The sequence below is a fragment of the Myiozetetes cayanensis genome, unplaced genomic scaffold, assembly GCF_022539395.1.
Source record: "Myiozetetes cayanensis isolate MyiCay16 unplaced genomic scaffold, myiCay2020 scf14, whole genome shotgun sequence".
In the NCBI taxonomy this organism is placed as follows: Eukaryota; Metazoa; Chordata; class Aves; order Passeriformes; family Tyrannidae; genus Myiozetetes; species Myiozetetes cayanensis.
The window spans coordinates 9,952,101-9,972,807 of record NW_026087048.1 but is presented as its reverse complement, the minus strand read 5'-3'; the positions used below and the strand labels follow the sequence as shown (position 1 = coordinate 9,972,807).

Sequence of the window (20,707 nt, the reverse complement as noted above, 5' to 3'; positions counted from 1 at the left end):
TAAGAAATGTAGTACACAGTTTTTACTTTTATAATTGAAAAATTAAGAGGCAGAGTTTTAAATGCTAGGTTGTTTTAAATCCTTTCTCCAATTGCATGTTTAACTTCTGTTCTGTGGATTCATATTGCTATAGAAGGAAATACAGCTAAAATTATTATTTCTACTTTAAAATAAAATTCCAGTCACATATTTCTGAACTGTAAAAAGCCAAATGACACTTAAGGGTTTTGTGCAAGAGGGAAAATTCTGTGGTTGGCATAACACCTGTTAGCAACAGGCTCTGATGGGGATGCAATCTCTATTTTTCAGTCCTGAGCATTTCAAACAGCGTGTTGTGGGTATCCAATGCTGCATCACAGTCTACTGAAATGCTGATCAGACTGTAATCCTATCTGGGGAGGAGCCTTTCATGTGGTTCCTGTTAAGAGGAAAACCATTTCCCAGCTGCTTACTGGAGTGCGGGCCCCAGTTCACAGCTGTGTTGGACAGCAGGACCTGTAAGGACTTCACTTTTTTGGGAGGCCTGCCCACTTCTCTGTGCCTGATGAAGAGCCTGACATACTTTTAGTTGCTCCTAACATCTAGTTAAAAAAATGTATTTTCCCTTATTACTAGAGCAATGCAGCACAGACGTTATGGTTTGCTGGCATGGGGCTTAAGCTGCCTGTTACCCATTATAAATGGTGGGGCTGCAGCTGAGGAGAGTTTGCTGCTGCTCCCCTGCCTCTCCCCCTTGCAGGAGAAGGTTGTTGGCTCTGGGGAAGTGGTGTCTGGGAGCTCTGCAGCTCCCAAGCACAGCAGCTGGCAGCAGCTCTCCTGCTGGGGTAAGCCCACAGATGACAGAGAGAAAGAAATCGCTCTTTTATTTTTCCTCTTTATGCAGCAAGTCCTACCTGGCCAGATCAGCTTCTGGTATTTCATGTGTTGGCAAAAGAAGGTTGTTTTCAGGAGCTTCCTTATATGCTTCCCTTTAATACTTCCCTCCCCAATTTCCCAGATGATAAGACTCCCTTTCCTTTTGATGGTATCTGCCAGAAGTTCAGTACTTTTCCCTTACTAATGGCTTGTTCTCATCATTGCAAACTATGAAACAAGTTCAGTGGTTTTATGCTCATATAAAATGCCTTTGACTTCAGTGAATGAGAGGGGCATCAAATTCTTGCACCATGTCCTGTGTTCCTTAGGTACTGTAAATCTGTTATGTTCTGTAGTGCCAGTGCTAAAATGTGCATCCTTGACTTCTGATACTTTCTTGTTCACAGAAGCAATCCCTGAAAAAAAAAAGTAAAGTCCTTTAGCAGACAGTTAAGTGTTTCTGACTGGTTTGGTTTAACTGAGGAAAATCTTTTTCCTTTTCAAGTACAACACTGCAACATCCGGTGCATGAATGGAGGGAGCTGCAGTGATGACCATTGCCTCTGTCAGAAGGGATACACAGGAACGCACTGTGGACAGCGTAAGTGCCCTGCTGTGAATGTAGATACTGTGCACAGTTGAGTAATCCTGTCATGTGTGGATTGGACACCCTTTAAAACTGAATTTCAGCTACTAATGAGCTTGGTTTTTATCAGATATAGTGGAGTTTTACAGAAAAACACATGACTTGGTAATGAATGCCGAGAGAATTCTTTCTAATCAGGACCATTAAAATAAACATCATATGAATTCATAATAATTGGATATAACCTGATCCTGTAGTTTTCACACTACCGTTATTTCCATTGACCCCCAGGACTTTTCACTCACTAGATCAATAGGCCATAGATCCAGAGTTTACATGGGATTCAGTTTTCATTTTACAGATGAAATTAAGATTTTAATGCAAAGCTTTGTTTTCATTTCAGTGTTTGCATCACACTTAGCTAGTATGCCTAAGAAATATTGCTCATTTTGGTGGTGTCTTATTAGAGGTGATAGACAGATTTTTTTTATTTCCTCAAACAATCCTTAGCCAAAAGTATTCCTGGATCTGCTGCTTAAAATTTCTCCCAAGCTGACTCTGGTGGTCTCTCCCTCTCCTTGGCTGGAATGCTGTGAAGTAGCTCAAATAAGGATGTAGACATTGCTTTTAACCAAGGCTGTCACATTGCTATCTAGTGAACTATTGGTCTGACAGAGAGAATGTGTTTAGCTCATTTAATGAAAACCTTTTGTGCTCTGTCAAGATCAATGGCACACTTTACATGAACTTCACTGGGACCAGGAATTTACCCTAATAATCTGGAGGAGGATCACATGGTGAAAGGATTATGAATTGTATTTCTGCCTTCTCTGTGAAATATCAAGTGGATAAAAGAGGATAAATGGAAATCTTCTTTCTACTGAAGTGAATGTGAAACGGAACAAAGAATAACATTACTCAATGAGCATCAAGTTGTGTTTAAAGACCTCCTTTTTCATGTGCATGTTATATTTTCTGATTATTTTTGAGAGCAACTGCTTTTAGAGTTTATTGTGAGGAAAATTGGGTCCTGAATCTAGTGACAACATCGTACAGGGGAAGAATATCTTGGTTTAACATAGCAAAATGTAATCAATATCTATTCTATCCTGGTTGATAGAATGAATTATTTAATATCAGCAAACAGCCTTTTAATACTGGATTATTATAGTAGAGGAACAGATACATTTGAGGATTTAGAGACGAGGTTTTTTTTCTGCATCTTCTATCTGCAATCTCTGTCAGTGTTTATTTGTTGAAAATTTGAAAGGGATGTTATTTTGAGGTTATGGGATTGTCTAGCCATCCCAAAGAGAAAGGCTCTGAGAGGTCAGAAAAGCTGTGGTTGTTACTGTGTTTATGTTATTCTCCCTTGAAAAGAGGAGTTCATGAAAGCAGTGAGGCCACGAAATAGGAGAAGACGTGTAAGCAGATTCTAGGAAAAAGGTTTCCTATCCTGTTATGTTTACCATTTTTGCCAGTTTAGTGAAGCTGGTCAAGTACATACCTTCATGCCTTTGTGGCAATAGCTCAATTAAGATTACTTTTGCCTTCCCTCTGACACAGCTGTCTGTGAAAATGGATGTCTAAACGGCGGGAGGTGTGTGGCTCCAAACCGATGTGCCTGCACGTACGGCTTTACTGGACCCCAGTGTGAAAGAGGTATGTGCCCTAGATCAATGGGGGAAAATTGTGTTACAACTTGCTTAAGAGTAACTGGAAAATACTTAAATGGTGGTGCAAAATAAAATAGTAATATTGCTGTCCATGAATAAAGAAAAATAAATAGCATTAGTGTTCTTGTAGAATGCAACATAAGGATGTAAGGAAAACTTCAGTCTAAGAATATTTTGGGGATAGTGGTCGTGGAAAAACACAAATTAAAATAGTAAATTTCTTAAATGGCATTTTTAGTAAGAAAGCAAGCTTTAGGTTTGATTTAAAACCTAGCATTCAATCTTACCTTCTTTTGTTACTTTTATATCTCACAAGTGCTGATTGGTGTGAATTTAGTGGTTAGTTATTCACTTTGTGGTAGGTTTACCAAATGTTGTTTTCTTTTTCTGAGGCGAACCCCCTGCTCCAGCTGTGGAATTTTTGGGCCATTACCTATTGTGTTCTATAGTTGAATTGGTTGTGTTTCGTTTTGTTAGTCTCAAGACTGAAAATAAATTTTAAGTAGCATTTTTAGAAGTGTGAACTTCATAAGGATAGAGGCCAGAATGAAACACAGATGCAATTGTTTACTTTTTAGCAGTGAAAACACTCCAATGGAAGTGGTGGCAAATGAAAGTTATTGATAAGTGCTTTTACTCAAAATTCAGCTTCTAAGTCATCAGAAAGTCATCTTTGTATCTGATAGATTTGCACACCAATGATAAGCAGCATCTTGCCTCTGTCTTCAGTATATTTTGTTTTGGCAGTTTATTCAATTCTTCTTTCCATTTTGTACGGATTTATTGTTATCAATTTTCAAATGAAAACACAGCTATACCAACTGTCTTGTGTGTGGATTTCTTGAGGTTATTAAACCAATTTAGTGGTTCATTTGTGAGCAATACAGTGAACAAGGTTTAGGAATAATTCTGTTGCGTTTTGTAAAAATAAAACATTTTCATTTGTTAGATCAGTTGGTTATGACAGTTGGAAATTAACACGTACTACTCATACACTAGGTTGTGTTACATATATATGGCCCTCAGATGGAATAGACATTAATAATCTGATTTTGGACTTGCATGTGGAAGATGTGCTGAGCACATGAAATTTCTTCAGTGATTGTGTCAGATGGTCACCACTATCAGTGCTGAACTTGGAGGAGTAATGGTTGTCTTTTCTGTGTGGGCAGCACAGGTGGGTGCTGCAGAACAGCAACTCTTAGGGGACCAAAGCCTTTTGTTCTGTGCTAGAACAGATGGCAGGATGAAGCAGGCATTGCCTGCACTCCCTAGAGCAGATAAAATTGCTGTTGGCACCATGTGAAGTCTTTTCAGTTGTCCACTCAGATGTTATAAAAATAGTTCAAACCAATGGTGAATTTTTTCCAAAGATTGAAAAGTAGCTCTATTCTGAATCTTGGGATCTCACTGCTGGATAAGAGAAATAGAAAATTAGGTTAAAAATCCTAAGTTTGAACAGAAAAAAAGGCTTATAGGTAAGAATGCACTGAACAGCACTGTAAAGACTTGGAATTTCAAGCAACCACTGCTTGTTCTTCATGGGTGAAATTTTTGAGGCTTCAGAAGAAGATTGTTCAGTGCTACTTTTGTGTTGGCTGCTCTGAGTCCAGTTTGTCTCTCTGGCATTAGGGGCGAGTTTCTAGGCTGAATCCTGCTGACAGGCTCGGTCCTGCCCCTCAGGGCTCCTGCATTCTGGTGGGTGGAGAGAGAAACTGGTGACACAGAGCCATCTGAGCCAAACCCAGCTGTCCTGAAATCCCGTGCATGTCACTGAGCACAGCTCAGGTGGAAATGTGTAACTTACATACCTTGTCCATAGGCAGTTTTGTACTTAGAACATGTGTTTGATTCTGTAGTTGTCAATGAAAGAGAAAATAGCTGTTAATGAGCTGTAGTAATTCTGGCTAATGCTCACTTGGTGTGTTGAGGCCAAATGATAGTCATATCTTCCTAGAAAACCTCTGAAATTTGGCTCCTTTCACAGAGATTTCCTGCAGCCTCTCTACCTAGCTGAGCTAATATGTTCCCCTCCTCTAAAAAGGGTGTGGTGGTTTTTGGTCCCAGAATCACATTATGCCATCAGAAAAAACTTTCTCTGAAGATAGCTTTTCAAGTATAAACTAATGTTGGTCTTAGTCAGAATAACTTGCCTTGTTCAGCACAGGCACCTGTGTGGTCATTGGGGAGTTGTCTGGCTGCATGTGATTTTACACAGCTGTCAGCTAAGTAAGAGGTCCATATTTTGAATCTAGGTTTGGAAAGTTATGTGGATTTGTGACACTCCCTGGTGGGCTTCTGATGTGAATGGATGTTAGCCAGTAAACCGACAAGATTCATGCCTTGTAGAGTAAAACCGTGTGTTTATTAGAAAGAAAAGAAAGGGGGGTGGAAACAAAACAACAAAACCAAAGCATCTCTGTGCATGGAGGAGGAAAAAAAATAGGAAATTCTTCAAGAGGAACAGTCTCTTAAACTATCCTGTTTCTGGGGGAAGCAGGAGAGGCAGATTGTTTTGAAAACACCACTGCTGGATAGAAAGGTAAAGCGAAGTGCTGTAGTTCTGTGGCATATGCACAGTCTCCATCTGTTTGGCTGTGGTTTGATGCCAAGGTTATGCCATGCCACAGGCTCACAGTTATGGAAGTCATTTACTGCTGCAAATCACCGTCTGCTTTCCTCTGCAAGTGTCAGCTAACAGTAATAATCACACAGTGCTTGTGGCACATCTGCGACAGACTAAAGAAAACTTCAGCCTTTGCTGCATGTGTTGTAGCTTAGAACTGATTGGAATAAAACAATGTTGAAGCAACCAAATAATGAGATTATTCTGATAATCTGATAGGGAAAACAGTGAAAATGTTGCAGGTGGTTAGAACAAAGAGTGAGTTTCTTAGATACAGAGACAAGTCATGAAGTTCTGTTTTAAGCAGTTTTTCTGTACATTTGGTCACATTTATAATGCAAATCACCCTGATTGGCATTACCTCAGAAGATGCTGATTGTTAATGTGATTGTTGATGAAGATCTGAAAGACTTCTGTGTAGGTCAGTAGCATCAAATACATGCACAGCGAAAGGGCTTTATCTGGTGAAAGACCTGCTGCTTTCACAGTGCAGCAAACTCCATCCAGTTTGTGGCATGAGTATTTTTATCTATTTATTCAGTCATTCTTCGAGAGGGTAGCAGCTGGCCTTGGACAGCTTTGGCACACAAGTTGCTTTTTGTGCGTCTTAGAAGTGTTAATGTCAGTGTAACATTATAAACACTATAAACAGGAGCACAAGGAATTTTGAGATTCATTTTTATCAGTGGGGTTCCTCTTCATGTTCTGGGAGTGTGTACCATGTCACTGGTGAGATTGGCTTCATCAGGGCTGGATGGATAACTCGACATGTCCTGGTTGTAAGCAGTACCACGTGTATGGTTAACTCCTGAGCTGCTGGGTGTGGTGTCTGGCACCTTTCCAAAGCAGGAGAAGCTGCCTGGGTGTACTCTCAAGGGCATGCAGGTGTATCATAAGTAAAACAAACCTGGCTTTTCTGTGGGATGGTGTTCAAAAAAAGGTGGACTTGCCATAAACTCAACAGTAAAAGTGTATTGGAGTTGGAAATGCTTCCTAGAACCATTTAAAACACATTTAAAATACATAGTCCAGGAAGGAAAATATTTAGTGGATATTGTCTCAGTTAAATTCGGACTTCAGGGATTTCTTTTGGAAGGTGCTGAGTTCTCTGGCTGTGGTTCAGTGATGGGCTTTGACATGCTTTTAAACTCAAACCTGAGATGCCATTATGCCTAAAATGTGCTTAAGGGCCTTGCTGGATTTTGGCCCAAGCTTTTATAGTTAGATATAGTTAAGATCCAAGAGGTACACTCAGCTTTTGGCTTATCAGTAGTCATATTGTTAATGAAAAGAAATCACGGGTAACAGAAAATGAAGATGCAGGCAACGCAAAATTTCTCCTATTGGTTAAAAACCAGATGCCATCTTTATGCCATTTGTTTGCTAATGCTAAATAACTTGAGTGAGTTATAGATTCTGCAATTCCTATTAAAGCTGCTGAAGACACTGAGAGCAGAGACTTAGCTTGTGTTTTCCCCTAAGGATGATTCAGAACATTGCCAGCTCTTTTCATTGTCTGCAAAAGAGCCTGGGGGATTTAGCTGACTGTAGGAGATGCCCACGTTTGGGTCATGTGAAAACATCCCTATATCATGGACTTTATGAAAGTCCATAGGAATAATTGATGTTAGGAACTCAGAGAGATCAGACAACCCTATCAGATTTGGTAGAACTGTGCTTCCAAACTAGTGCATAAAGGCTTTCTTGACTATTTGAAACTCCTCTCTTTGGACGCTCGGGTAATTATACTTTGAGAAGGAGAATTCTATAGAATATAAAATTGTACATTGTTGTTATCCTCGTCTTGCAGAAATGCAGTGAAATATGCTTTTCTTTTTCTGTCTGGATTCATTTAGGGAAACACAGTAGAAGCTCAGAATGTGTTACAGCCCTGTTTGTTTATTTGAATGCTTGTGACAACATCAGGGGCTCAATCCTGCTGCACTCTGGAGTTTTGCCACTCGCTTCATGTAGGAGCAGAATTGGGCCTGATGTAGTTCAAATATCAAAAATGTACCACGTGTGTTTTGTTTTTTTCTGGACTCAGAATGTGAGCAAATGATTGCTTTTTCTTCAAACAGAGTCGTTTCTGTACTGCTCTCTTCATGGCAGGAATTTTTGCATAATTTTTAATTATATTTGGCCATTATTAAAAGTTCCCGGAATTAATGCCATATGTAAAAATATCTTTCCCAGAGCCTCTTTATGAAAGTGCAGCAGCCGCTGAAAGTGGTCAAGAGTAGTGTAGGGCTCTGTGTATTTTTTTCTTTCTAAATACTACAACGGGTAGAATGTTTTCACAAAGAGGACACTGCACCCCTTAGTGTGCCCCGTCTCTGGTATTTAGTCTAAATGGAAAGTAAATAACAAAGTGTAGATAGCAGTAAAAGTATGTTCCCAAAGCCTTATGTTGCATTTAAAGTAGTATTGCAGCATATGGTAGCTGGCAAACATTTGAATAAACTTGATTTCTGTAGCTTTCTTCCAAGAAACACATCTGTTGACATAGACATGTAGTTTCTGCAGCCCTGTAACATGAATGCATGTACAGTGTTAGAGCAGCAAGCTGAAGGATGACTAAACATGAAGGCCTGGAATAAGGATTCTTGCACACATTTTTCACCCTGAAAAGTTATGAAAAATGGCTTCAGGCTGAAGCACAGAGTGGTGTTTTACTGAGTTTAAAATAACTTTAATACATGTTGTCACCTTTTTGTTTTAAAACCAAAATTCAATACTGGTGTCTGGGATTACCTTTTCTATAGAAGAGGTTGAGGTGAAGTGGGTGAGTTTTTAAATTTTTAAAATCGAAGCTGCTCCTTTATGGTGGTGAAGTCTCTGCAGAATAACTGTGTGTGATGTAAGATGCTTCATACTACTTAACAATATAATCAATAGATCTCTGGATCAGAACCCAGGACTCAGCTCAGTCTGTTATTTGATGCCAAAAAGCGTTTTTAGGGATCTTGTGTATGTGAAGGCTTTTACCCATTGTTTTTCTCCTTGCAGGTACACCCCCTAATCTGTCCTGTGTTGCTTGTTCTATGCTTTGTGTATCCTAAAATATCACATAGCAAGTTTTAAAACGTTTCTTCAGATATATGCTTAAAAGTTTAATCAAGATCCATAAATGATTAAGTACATATGGCTGAGGTCTCATGTGAGATGTGAAGGCTCCAACTTTTGTACATGAAGCTGAACATTTACATTTTGTTCCAAATTGAGTTTTGGTTTCAGTCAAACAAATCCAAATCTAAAGTTTTCATTCAGCTATTTGGCAGACCTTTCTATGCTTCCATGCCTTCTTGATTGGCTGCTAAGGGCACGGACTTTTAGAAGTGCAATAAGGTATTGTTTGGACTTTGTTTTGGTTTGATTTTCATTATAGCAGTGGAGATGCATACAAATGTAATCACAAATTGAGGAGTCCATATTTTTGGGTATAAATGAGGATAAAAACATTTTAAATATAAATGAGGATAAAAACACTGTTCTCATCTCTAAGATTTGTTTCCTGCATGTAGGATATTGAAGGGACTCACATGAGAATCACTGAGATGATCCTTCTGGAACTGCAGACAGCTCTGTTGTTGAACCTGACTCCTACCTCCCAGTGTGCTGGCAGTGTGTGGCACGTGTTTGCTGTGCAACAAGCTTGGTTCTGCTCTCACTGCAGACAGGCTGAACCTTGTGCTGGCTCTGCTTGCACGTGGTACTTGCAGTTGGAATTGTAGTGTCCTCAGAAAGGAAGAGCCTGTGCTTTCATCACGAGGCTTTGTAGAAGTTATAACACAGAGAGATATCTATGTTTGTTTGGTTATGGGATGTTACAGTAATCCAGATATGACTTTCGTATTCACAGTGCAGGCAGTTGAAAGACATGTCCTCCCTGGATGGCCTGCACTGCTGGATCTGTGCTCTGTGGCATTCCAGGGAGAATTGGAAAGAATTCATCTGATGTGTTGTATCACGAGAGTCAACTTTTTCGTGTGTGCTGAAAGATCAACTTTTACCGATGCTGGTTGGCATTGCAGCACAGTTGTGTGTTTAAGGCCTTCAGAATGAGTGTCCTCTAGCCATTCTTCCTCTCTTAGTACCATTGTACCAGGCCCATTTTTCTAATTTCAGCCATCTTCTGATTTCTGGGTCACCACAAATGAAATGGGAAATAAAATAGCTGGGCAAAACTAATTTCTTCTGGAACTTTCCAAAGAAAAGGTGCTTTCAAAATGGTGACTCCTGGAGTTGTACATAATACAGGGAATGAGTAAATGCAGCTGAGAACTTATCTAACAATGCCTGCTTAGCTGTTCCTGGAGAAAAATGTTCCTTCTTCTTTGGCCTGCAATATATTTTAACATAAGAAAGCACAGCTACCTGAAATCCTTTCATTTGTTACAGTGAAAACAAATGTTTTCCTTGTGAATCACCCATTCATAGCTTTTTTTTTCTTCTTCTTATTGGGGCTGGTAAACTGAAAGTTTTTGTTACAGTTGCAACAGAAACAAATGTGAGTGTGTATGGTGCCTCAGTCAAGTTTAGGTTATGGACTTAATTTTTTTCTTTGTTTTTTAAAGTGATCTAAAACTTTCACGATGGTCAATTCTAACAAAGAAAAGAAACCTCTTTTAAAACATCACAGATTGTACCTAACGCAAGGATAAACTGACGAGGGCATGTCCAAGTAAAACAATTCTTTTATGTATGTCAGCTGCAAAGTGCTAATGAAAATGCATCTTAAGCAGAGGTGCTAAAAGTGGTCAGTGGGACTATTTTGACACGTCAGGTTTTTTGCAACGTATTGGTAACAGAGCTGATGAAATCTCTGTAAAAAATAAAACCTTTCTGGAGTACACTGTTGCATTTAGAAAGGTATCTCCTATCCTATCTCAGCATAAATGCTGCAAAAAATGTGGGAAACAACTACCTAGGAGCAGCTGTAAGAACAGGCACGTTCTCACTTCCAGTTGCCCTTGAGAAGTTCATGAATAGTGACGGAGTAGATTTTGTATTTTTTTTTGGTGACAGCTTGTACATTTGGCACTTTAGAGAAATGCTGTAGGAAAAGAAAAGAGGCCTAAATAAGGTCTGAAAAGAAAGGAGCCCTAAGAGAAATATCACTCTCCAAATTCTTCTATGCTGTAAAACAGAGCCTGGCTTTGCACTCCTTATCCAGAAGAAACTCCTTTTGGAAAAAGGTGGAATTCTGTTATGTAAAGAAACGAAGATTCAGTATTTCTTTTTGTGGGAAGGTGTGCAAAGGCTAGGGAAACCTAATTTTAAAAAAGCATGAAAGTTATTAAAAGTGCATGTGTGTTTACACTCATATATACACATAGGGTTTTATATTTTAAGAAAAGAAATATGAGACCTTTTAAGCACCTGTTTTTTGCTTGTGACCTTATACATTTGCTTTGTATCTATTCCAGGCATTACCCAGGCTAAGTTAGATCAGGTAGGTTAATGTGACTGCTATGCCGTAGCCTCAATTTTGTTATGGTGGTGTAATTTCGATTACAAGTCCCATACTGAAGGAGTGGCCTCTCTTTTATTTTTTACAAGTTTTATTGTCCCTGAATGTTTAACTTAGTGTCTGACTCTGTTTTTAAAAAGCATTTAACTCCGCTATGCCTGGCTTACCAAATGGTCTTGATCACTTTTTGTAATGGTCTTGCCCCCAACATTTATGTTTTCTGTGAAGTTTACCCAGTGACTGCCAGGCATTTAGTGCTGTCCCCATTTGCTCCCGTCTCCTTGGAACAAATGGTCTTCTGTGACCTCTAATGCTTTTTCTTCCAACACAGAGGTGCTGACAGTCGTAGAGAAGCAGAGCTCAGCAGAAACCTGTATGTTCACAGCTCTTGCCTCCTTGGGGAAGTGGTGCCTGATCCTTCCATCCTGCATCACCACACACAGCATGGGACACAGCCCTGCTGCCCTGTGCTGAAGCAGGAGAAGGGTTCTTGCTGGCATTGCAGCAGTGGTCAGAAGTTCAGTGGTATTTTATTAGACTTACTTACCATTTTCTTTCTTGTTTCTATATACACAGGAATCTCATAGTGCTCTTTGGTCTCAAGGTTAAGCCACCAGTTTTTGCCCTAAGTCCTTTAACATAGGTCCCACTGCTTACAATGGTTTCCACTGAATCTGCTGATAGATGAATTTTCAGCAAGGCTTGGGAAATCAGTTCATCTCCAGCAAAAACAGACACTAAAATGCACATCTGCTATTTAGTGGAGTAACTCCCACCTATCAAACAATGCATTTACATTTTTTAAAAAATAGAGCTGTAAGAATTACAGGGGAGAGAGGATCAGTTCTAACTGTATTTCAGCTTACAGAATTGCTTAGGTGGAAGAGACCTCTTGAGATCTTATAGTCCATCTCCCCAGCTCAAGCTGGATCAGCTTGACCAGGTTGCCCAGGACTATGGCCAGTCACACCAGAGGGTGTGTTAAAATATATGTTAGTTTGTGATTTGTAAAACCTCCAGCTGTGTCATTCAGACCTACTAGCCATTTAATGAAGATCCAGTGTCACTGTCGAAGTGTTCATAATTCTGGATCTTTTGTGGGTTTTTTATATGTGTGTTCTGCTACCCAAGGAGTATTTGTCCTGTGGCAACAACTGATTGAGTGCTATGAAATGAAAGCACAGGTTATGGTGATAATGTCTAATGTACTTGCCTAATAAAAGTCTAAAAATGGAACAGTTAGCTTAAAAATAAAAAATAAGATGGCAAAATTACAGTGGTTCATGGGGTGTGGAATAGGGAATGATTTTAACTGCTAGCAACTCTGGTAACTATAGACACACTGTCCTGGAGTTTTCCTGTTTGCATTGGACACTGATTGTACTTACCTGCTTGTCACTTAAGACGAAAAGATGGGGAGACCTAATAGGTACAGGAGTGATATTTCACCTGATTTAGGAGGCAGCTGGGTCCCTCAGGGATGGGAGATTTTGGGACCTCAAAAGTTCCTGTGTCTCCTTACGTTCCTGAGAATGGCAGCAAGAAGCAAAGCAGTGAACATACAGTGGAAAGAGCCTGTTGTGCACTTTCTTCAAACTACAATTAAGATAGATCTTAAAGTGAGACACCTTTAACTGCTTCTTCAAGGGGTGTTGGATTGGTCTCTGTGCTGGAATAATATGTCCAGACATCTTAGTTCACTTGAGCAGTACAGTGACAGGATACTGCTTGAACTTGAAATGTTTATAAGAGGTAACAGTAAAACCAGGGAGCAGTGAACTATAATTGTCCTGCTGGGATATGATGAAAGCCTTTATGAGAATCTCTATGTCCCGGAGGGACAGTATGGGTGGTAACTTGGAGAGATTTGTAAAATGGAAGTATGACAGCTTTACAGTGGGATTAATACAGGCTTCAGAAGAAACCACAGGGTAAAAAATTACTTCCAGGCCACAGGGCAGGAAGGCAAAAAAAATCTGCCATTGAAATGGGCAGTGAAAATCTAGGTAAGTGAAAGGAGAGTTGGTGTTGGGTTGCTTGGGCTCCAATAATCTTTAAGATAAGACATAATTTAATGATGCAGATGCTGTGTCTGGAATTGAATTGCACCACACCGTGTGAACTAATTCCAGTTGCTTGATTCTTGAGTTGAAGAATAGAGAAGTGATAAGAGGATGATTTGTGACTGTTTGGAGGCACTGAAGTAAGGAGAGGGTAATGTTTCAATACACTGAAATCTGGGCTCATAAAGAAAAAGCAAGAGAAACAGGTGAGGAGGGAAGACAGGTGAGAAGAGGATGCCATAAGGGGTGTAGCCAAACAGCTTTCACAATCTTGGGAAAAGAGCATTGAAGGCAGCTTGAGAAGTTTAGACTGCTGCTTGGGCAGGGGAGACCCAGCGGAGATGTGCATTCCATTCATCTGAATGGCTCTTCTAGTAAAAACATTGCTAGACACAAGCACAGGCCAGGAATGGCAAATGATGAATGACTTAGCAGGCTATCTTGCTGGGTATTTAATCTGTGTGGTTATCTAAATAATTTGAAATGCTTCTCTTGGCCTGAGCCAAGCTGGGCAAAATGAAGTGCCATGCATTAAACCTTGAGCTATTTCAGCTCTCAGGTCCCAGCAGGAACCCAACAAGATATGGCTCTGTGAAAGGTGATACTATATTAAACTAACAGTACAAGTTGTATCAAACTCTGTTCCAAATTCAATACAAAAACTCTGGTTTCAGAAGGCATTTTAAATCTAGCACTGGCACTTCAGTCACTTGCTGATGTCAGTACAAAAAAAATGCTTTGTACAGCTGCTGACTGCAAGGAAGATGAGAGGTTAAATTGGGTTAGTGGAAATGAAAGACGTGCAGTGGAAGAAGTATTGGTATCAGAATGTTTATGGAATTTGTCATTAAATAGTAGAAGTGTTTAAATTGGAGGGGAAGTTTAAAGCATTCCTTTTTATATTTTTTCCCCTATTTATGTGAAATTAAAATTATTTACAAAGGTGTACAAAGAAACTTTAATTTCTTTTGCTCTTAAAAAAAAAAAAAAAAAAAAGGAAATATGATGGCAAATCCATCTTAGTCTCTTGCTGTTCAAGCCTTTTTAAGCTCAGGCCTGAGCCACTGATGTGTGTATTAGAATAATTCTGCTATTCTTACTACAGTTGATTACAGTGCTCTGTTATAAAGGGTGGAGGCACTTGGTTGTTCTCCAAAGAAAGTGAGTAATAATTGACCTAATGTACAGAGCACATGAATAACATATTCTTTTGGTAAGAAATTTATGTTTTACAGGGTGTGCTAGAGTTCACATCCCTTTTTCACATCTTCCAAAAGATTTTAAAATACTCAGCTGCTCTATTAAATTTCTAATTCAACAAATACTCAAATACAAAGTATGCATTAGATAAAGCTCTTGAGTTGAATCCAAACATTGAAAAATCTTTTAATCTGCCTTGAAAACAGCTGTTTAGAATTTTGAATAGAAATAACAACTTCCTTCAGCCTACGTTGTTGATGTCCCCTTCAATCTCAAGCTGGGAGGAATTTCTCTTTGTTACTCTGCAACAGCAGCAAGATTTTGCATCAATGATTTGACCATACCCAGAACACATTAGGAGTGTTATCCTGGTCCTCTTCGAAAAAAATGGTAACACATCCTTTGAATTCTGTATAATGGAGGAGAGACTTTCTGAAAAGAATTAAGGTAGTTTTGACACTTCAGTTGTAGTTGTCTGGAGTGCAGCTTAGAGGAGCTCCTTTGGACATCTCCCACTACTGAGAGGCTGCTTTGTGCTTGCCTGCTGAAGGAATTCTTGATATGAGAATTGAGTTTTTTAGTGTCTGAAATAATTTAAATGAATTAGGTAGAGTGTGTACATATGGACACTTCTATTCCTTGCTCATAAATATTTGGGTAATCTTAGAAAATGTTATGCAGTGACTCTGCATGAAATACCACCTTTGATATTTCTAGGCAAGTGCCCATTGCATCCAAGGAAATACCAAGAGTTTGAGATGATTGGCATTTCACTGAACATCAAAAGCAGTAATGATCTGCCACTTAGTGTAAACTCTTGCCCAACCCTGCAGGGAATGGCTTATGTTTATTTATGACCTTTTGTTTTGCTGTGTCCAGAGGGTAGATTGTACATTGTACATGTACATTGACTTGTGTGTGTGTCAGTTGTCTATTCAGACATTTGGGCTGTACTTCAAACTCAGAGGTAGAAGTCTGATACTGCTTAGAGAAATGAAACCTGGATGAAACTTCTCAATCACTGTCAAAGTGATCCAAAACCTACTCACATAAAAGAAAGGGACACCCAAAGATCTGGGTGGGCTTTGAATCAGGGGTCAGAGTTGACCTGATCAGATCTTGTCAGCCAGATTTCAATAAGGCTATTGAGAAAGCAGTTGGATCTGTACTGTGCTACGACACAATACTTCCAATCAGTAATACTGGATAAAAGTTCAAAGAGCTTAAAGGCATAAGCTACAAATATGAATGTGTTTTAGCAATGAAGACTATTATCTATGGCTCTAGGGTATAGAAAATGCCATTATATGGAATGGTATTTTATTTTTAACTGCAATTAGAGATTTCAATATGATGAATAAGAAATATTCTAGTAGAGTAAATAGCAAATAAAGTACAACCTCTTTCAGTTTTATAATACAGTGTTCTTTTCCTGTTCTTTTCCTTTTGGCTTTGTGTGCTGCATACACAGTCTTTCATTTCCAAAGTGGTTTTAGAATGCAGGTGTGTTAATGTACATTGGTTAACACATAGACAAGTTTGTATATGTGTCCTCCAATGGCCTCTGGTGAAATGTAAACAGATCTTTGCATTTTAGTTGGTTTTAGGTTATACTCAAATTGGAGCTGATGTGAAAGAGTTTTGTGCCTTCCTTTTTCCATGAGATGATGTCTCTGTGGTTATTTGTTTGTTTGTTTGTTTGTGGATTTTTTGTTTTTTTTTTTTTAAATTTGTTGTTGGTTTGGTTTTATTTGGTTGGTTGATTCTTATTTAAGTAGTCAGTATTGTGTGTGGTTTGCAGTGGTGGGATGTGGATGCAGAGGTGCAGATGCAGTACCCAGGAGGGCAGTGATTCTCCCACACCTCTTCCGAAGCGGGATGAGATCACAGCGTGTCAGCAGGGCTTGCTGCCCTGCAGAGGGGCAGCCTGATGCTCACAGGAAAAATAACCAAGATCGCTTTTGTGAACAGGGCTTTTAATCAGCTGTTTAAAAGTTGCTGATCCAATTTCAAGTTCCTAATTAAATGAAATGGAGGAAAGAAAGAGATCAGCATCCTGCCAAGCAAGAGTTCCAATCCAGTGGTTGTCTCATTTCAGACGTGTGGGCTAAATTATCTTTATAACTTAAGCTTATAGTATATTCACACACTAATAAAATGTTCTTACGTAAGGGTAGTTTAACCACCACAAGCTTATTTTATTTTGTAAGACTAAACTATTTGATACTCTAAAAACATTTTTCTAATGCGAATGTTATTTATCACTAGTGTAGTTGAAACCTGAAACTTAATTATTAAAACAGATATTGAGACTCTTTCCTGACAAGAATGATGTGGATAAAAGGCATTATTTCTTGAGGAAATCCTACCTACCTTTTGGATATAGTGCAAAATACTTCTGATAGTCAGGAGGAAGTTTTCCACTGAAGTGTCTTAAATTATGAGCTGTCTACTGTTTAATGAGAATTTTTTTAAAGCCACCTAAAAGTTTTCCCACAGTGCTGGTTTACAAGCAGCTGAAACTTTAGACACCCCTCAGAACAGTCTGTTGTTCCACTAACGTTGATGGGAGTGATGCACATGTGTATTGGTGACCACCTAGATTGTTAAATGTACCCATTCTACTAAAAATGAAAATATTTCCGATATTTTTAAGTACAAGTTTAAATTGGCACTGTAATTGCTAAACCTTGCAGCTTAGACAGATGCCAGAGCTCCCACAGAGGAACTTTAAGCTGCATTATGCTGTACTCTGTATGCTTACCCCTCTTAACTCTTCCCTGCTCCCCAGCAGTAGATGGGCACTCCCTCCTGCTTCCCTTCCTCTCTCTCCTCTGACCTGCTGTGGGAAACCCAAGGTGCTGCTTGTCATGGACCATTCTCTTGCTCCCAAGCAGAATTTGGCTTTTGATATGTAAAGTATCCTCTGTCTCAGCTGGGAATCTCCTTCTGGCTGGAGGGGTTTAGGGAGCTGAATTGGATTAGTGGTTTCCTAATGGCTTAATGCTTCATTCAAAGCCCAGGGAAGTTAAAAGGAAAAAGATGCTCAAGGGTTTCAGTGGTGTGGATCAAACCCTATATCCAAAAGGGTTAACCATTGAAACACTGCCTATACCTGGCTTACCTCACTTCTGTTCATTCTGTGAGTCCTGATTCCTTGATAGGATCTCCTGTCTGTTTAAGTACCTGCTTCATATGATGCTGAATTACAGCAGGAAGACTTGGTGGGGAGAAAAAAATGAACAGGATGTGTTTAACAGTCTGATGACTGTGAAATGAAACTTATTCTTCTCAGAAATAATTTAAATATATATAATTTATTGCCTTTTTTTGTTGTTGTTAAATATAAAGTTTAAACATAGGAACACAATTAGGTCTTGCCACAGTTTATTCTGATCCACTCAGTTGTTCAGTTATTCATTCAGTGGTGAGAAATAGTTCAGAAGACCGCACAAGGATTTACTATCTAGTAGAAATCCATTAGCAACAGCTTTAAATTTTTTCTTATTCAATACATTTAATTTTATTTCTTTGAAATGCATAGATAGGAGCTGCCTAATTTAACAGATAAGGAGTATGTTGTCAGTGCTAGATTAGACCATTCTTCATGTGGTTTGTAACCCCTTTTCTATCTCATACCCTCATTTATCACTGGCCTGGTGTTTGTTTTTCCTGATTTAGAATTATGACATTGAACTCGATAAATAATATCGGGGTACATAATTTGAACCTTATCAGCTTGAAAATATCAAAGTAGAAAAATAATATGGAAATCAACTCTGCAAGTGTGAGGAAAATGCCTTTTGGAAAATGGTAGTTAATATCTGCAGTTTGTGTAATCATTGTTTATTCACATTTGGCCACCCAGTGATACTAGTGGATAGCATTTCAGAGTGCATAGCCAGATGTGTCAGTGAGATTCTCATCCCATTGCTGGGACATTCTCAGGCACCTTTTTGCTGCTTGCTCAGTGCCATTCTTGGAGCACAGGGGGCAGTGCTGCCAATGCCCAACTCATCCCCTGCAAAGGGGGGTGTTTCCTGCAGGTCACCTGGCTCCGGGGTGGAGCTGGGACTGCTCCCACTCTGCTCCATGCACTCGTTCCTCTCCTGGATGCCTTTGGCTGGCTGGCTGCTCTCTACTAGTTGGCTCTGGCTCTCATTTTTACCTAGTTAGTTGGCCGGCCTGTCCTGGCAAACTTCCCTCTCCTGGTCGGCTGGCAGAGCTCTCGGGCTGGCCAGCCCTTTCCTTCCCTTCCCCTTCCTTTTCTCCCCTTCTCACACATGGTGTCTGCTGGCTCCCACTGTTTATCTCTCCTTGTCTCTGTGCCTCCCACTCATTTCTTAGATTTGCTTTGATCCATCCCGTCTTTGCTGCCTTCCTGTTTTTCTTCCCTCTGCTCTTTTGCTGTTTTGCTTCTTTGTATCCTTGTTTCCTTCACACTTGTTCCCTGAAGGCTTTTTGCTCTGGCTTTCCCCTACCTACAAGCAGTATGTATCTTTTCCAGAGTTTGCTCTCTCTCTCCTGCCTTCATCTGATCCTGCAGCCGCATTGCTTGAAGCAGTTACCAACAGAACACTGATTAGTGTTACAGGTTGGAGAAACTGTTACATTTATCGCTTTACTATGGGCATTTTTATAAGTTCTCTATAAATCTAGTCTGTGCTTCCACAGAAATGCCTGTAATAAAATCCCAGCTGAAGTGCTTTGTTGTGCTTCTGTCTTCTTTCCCATAATTGTGGATTATCAAGTATCTGTGTATTCTCTGTAACTCACTGCCATCTCCCTTAGGACTCTTAGAAATGTCACAACTCACTGTTTTAATCCAGACATCACAATTATAACTATAATCTCACGAACACTTCATCATGTTTAGTGTGAAATAAGGACTTTTGGGTGATCACAATGATGGGAAAGGAAGTACAGAGAAAATTCATGGCAATTGAAAATTTGCTGCTGAAGTCCCTGTGAGAGAAGGCAGAAAATTCTCTGACCATTCTTCTCCTGCTTGTTTCAGTCTTTGTTCCAGAGTCCTTATTCAGACACAGTTCCTGGTGATGCTAATTGAGGTTTTGTCTGAGTAAGGACTAGAGAAACAGATATCTGTTGTTAGATGTTGTAGCACCTTATGTAATCTGTCGTTAAAGCCCCTGTAAATATTTACATTTTTTGTCCCTGTTTGGTTCAAACCTATTTTTTAAATGGGTCTTCTGCTCTTTCTCTCCAAATGGCCAGTGTTTTTGTTCTCCTTAATTATAGGGTACCCTAATATCATAAATCACTCTAAATACTGATTAACAAGTCAGTCCCTAATGGTAACTACAGAACCTTGTCAACTGGAAAATACTCTTACCCCCCAGTACGCGTTTTCTTCCTTCGTGACAGAAATATGAATCCCACGTGAGACGGCATCATTCCCATGTAGCAGCCCATTCCCTTCAAGTGAATATCATCTGTCCTTCTCCTCTAAGATTTTAGAAGTTTTTGGACTGCTTTTACACGTGTGTATCCAGTATAGATATATTGCTGGAAAAAAAAAAAGTTCATAGCATCTATTGAGTTGGAAAATTAATTAGACGACCTAATTGATTGTGCATGAGTTCCTCTGTGGAATGTGTTCTGCTGCTGTTGCACTCGCCCAGCACAGAAAATCCCAGGAGTGAATTCCTCTTGTCTTTTACTAGAAACTGACAATTAATTGAACATTAAAAAGCCAAAAAATCCCCCAGAAAACCCTACCACAACTGTCTCCCATCCATCCCCCCCCCAAAAAAAACAAAAGCAATCCCAAGTCAACCTAACGAAAAGAAACAAAAAGCCTTGAATGATCTTAACACAAAAAACTTTACATGAAAGTTCTTTTCTCATTTTATTAGAGTAATACCAAGAGACCTGAACTCAGCTTGAGGCTCCCTTTATCATTCAGAAAACATACAAGTCTGCATCCCAAAGGCTGTGTAGTCTGAAGAGGAAAAAACCCCACCATCATCCAGAAATATTGGCAGCCCCGCGTTCCACGTGGGGAGCTAATATACAGGGAGATTAAGTCACTTGTGTGAGGACGTACAGGGAGTCTGTAGCAGAGTCTGAAACTGAACCCAGGTCATCTCAGTCCCAGCCAAGTGTCTCAACCACAAGACTCTCCCTCCTTTTCAGTATGTCAGTGCAGAAAGTAGGCCAAAAAGCATTTTCCATCCTTTTATACGCAGCATTTTGTAAGGCTGTGAA

The 20,707-nt window shown here is 39.5% G+C and overlaps 1 protein-coding gene across 4 annotated transcripts in view; it reads left to right on the top strand.

Moving 5' to 3' along the window:
- The window catches only part of FBN1 (fibrillin 1), a 147,328-nt gene that overhangs the window by 20,915 nt on the left and 105,706 nt on the right, over positions 1–20,707 (top strand). For all 4 annotated transcript variants that reach the window (XM_050309429.1, XM_050309432.1, XM_050309430.1 and 1 more), the window contains exons 4-5: positions 1,361–1,456; positions 3,008–3,103. In XM_050309429.1, the coding sequence (XP_050165386.1) occupies positions 1,361–1,456; positions 3,008–3,103 (192 nt within the window). The remainder of the gene's footprint in view (positions 1–1,360; positions 1,457–3,007; positions 3,104–20,707) is intronic.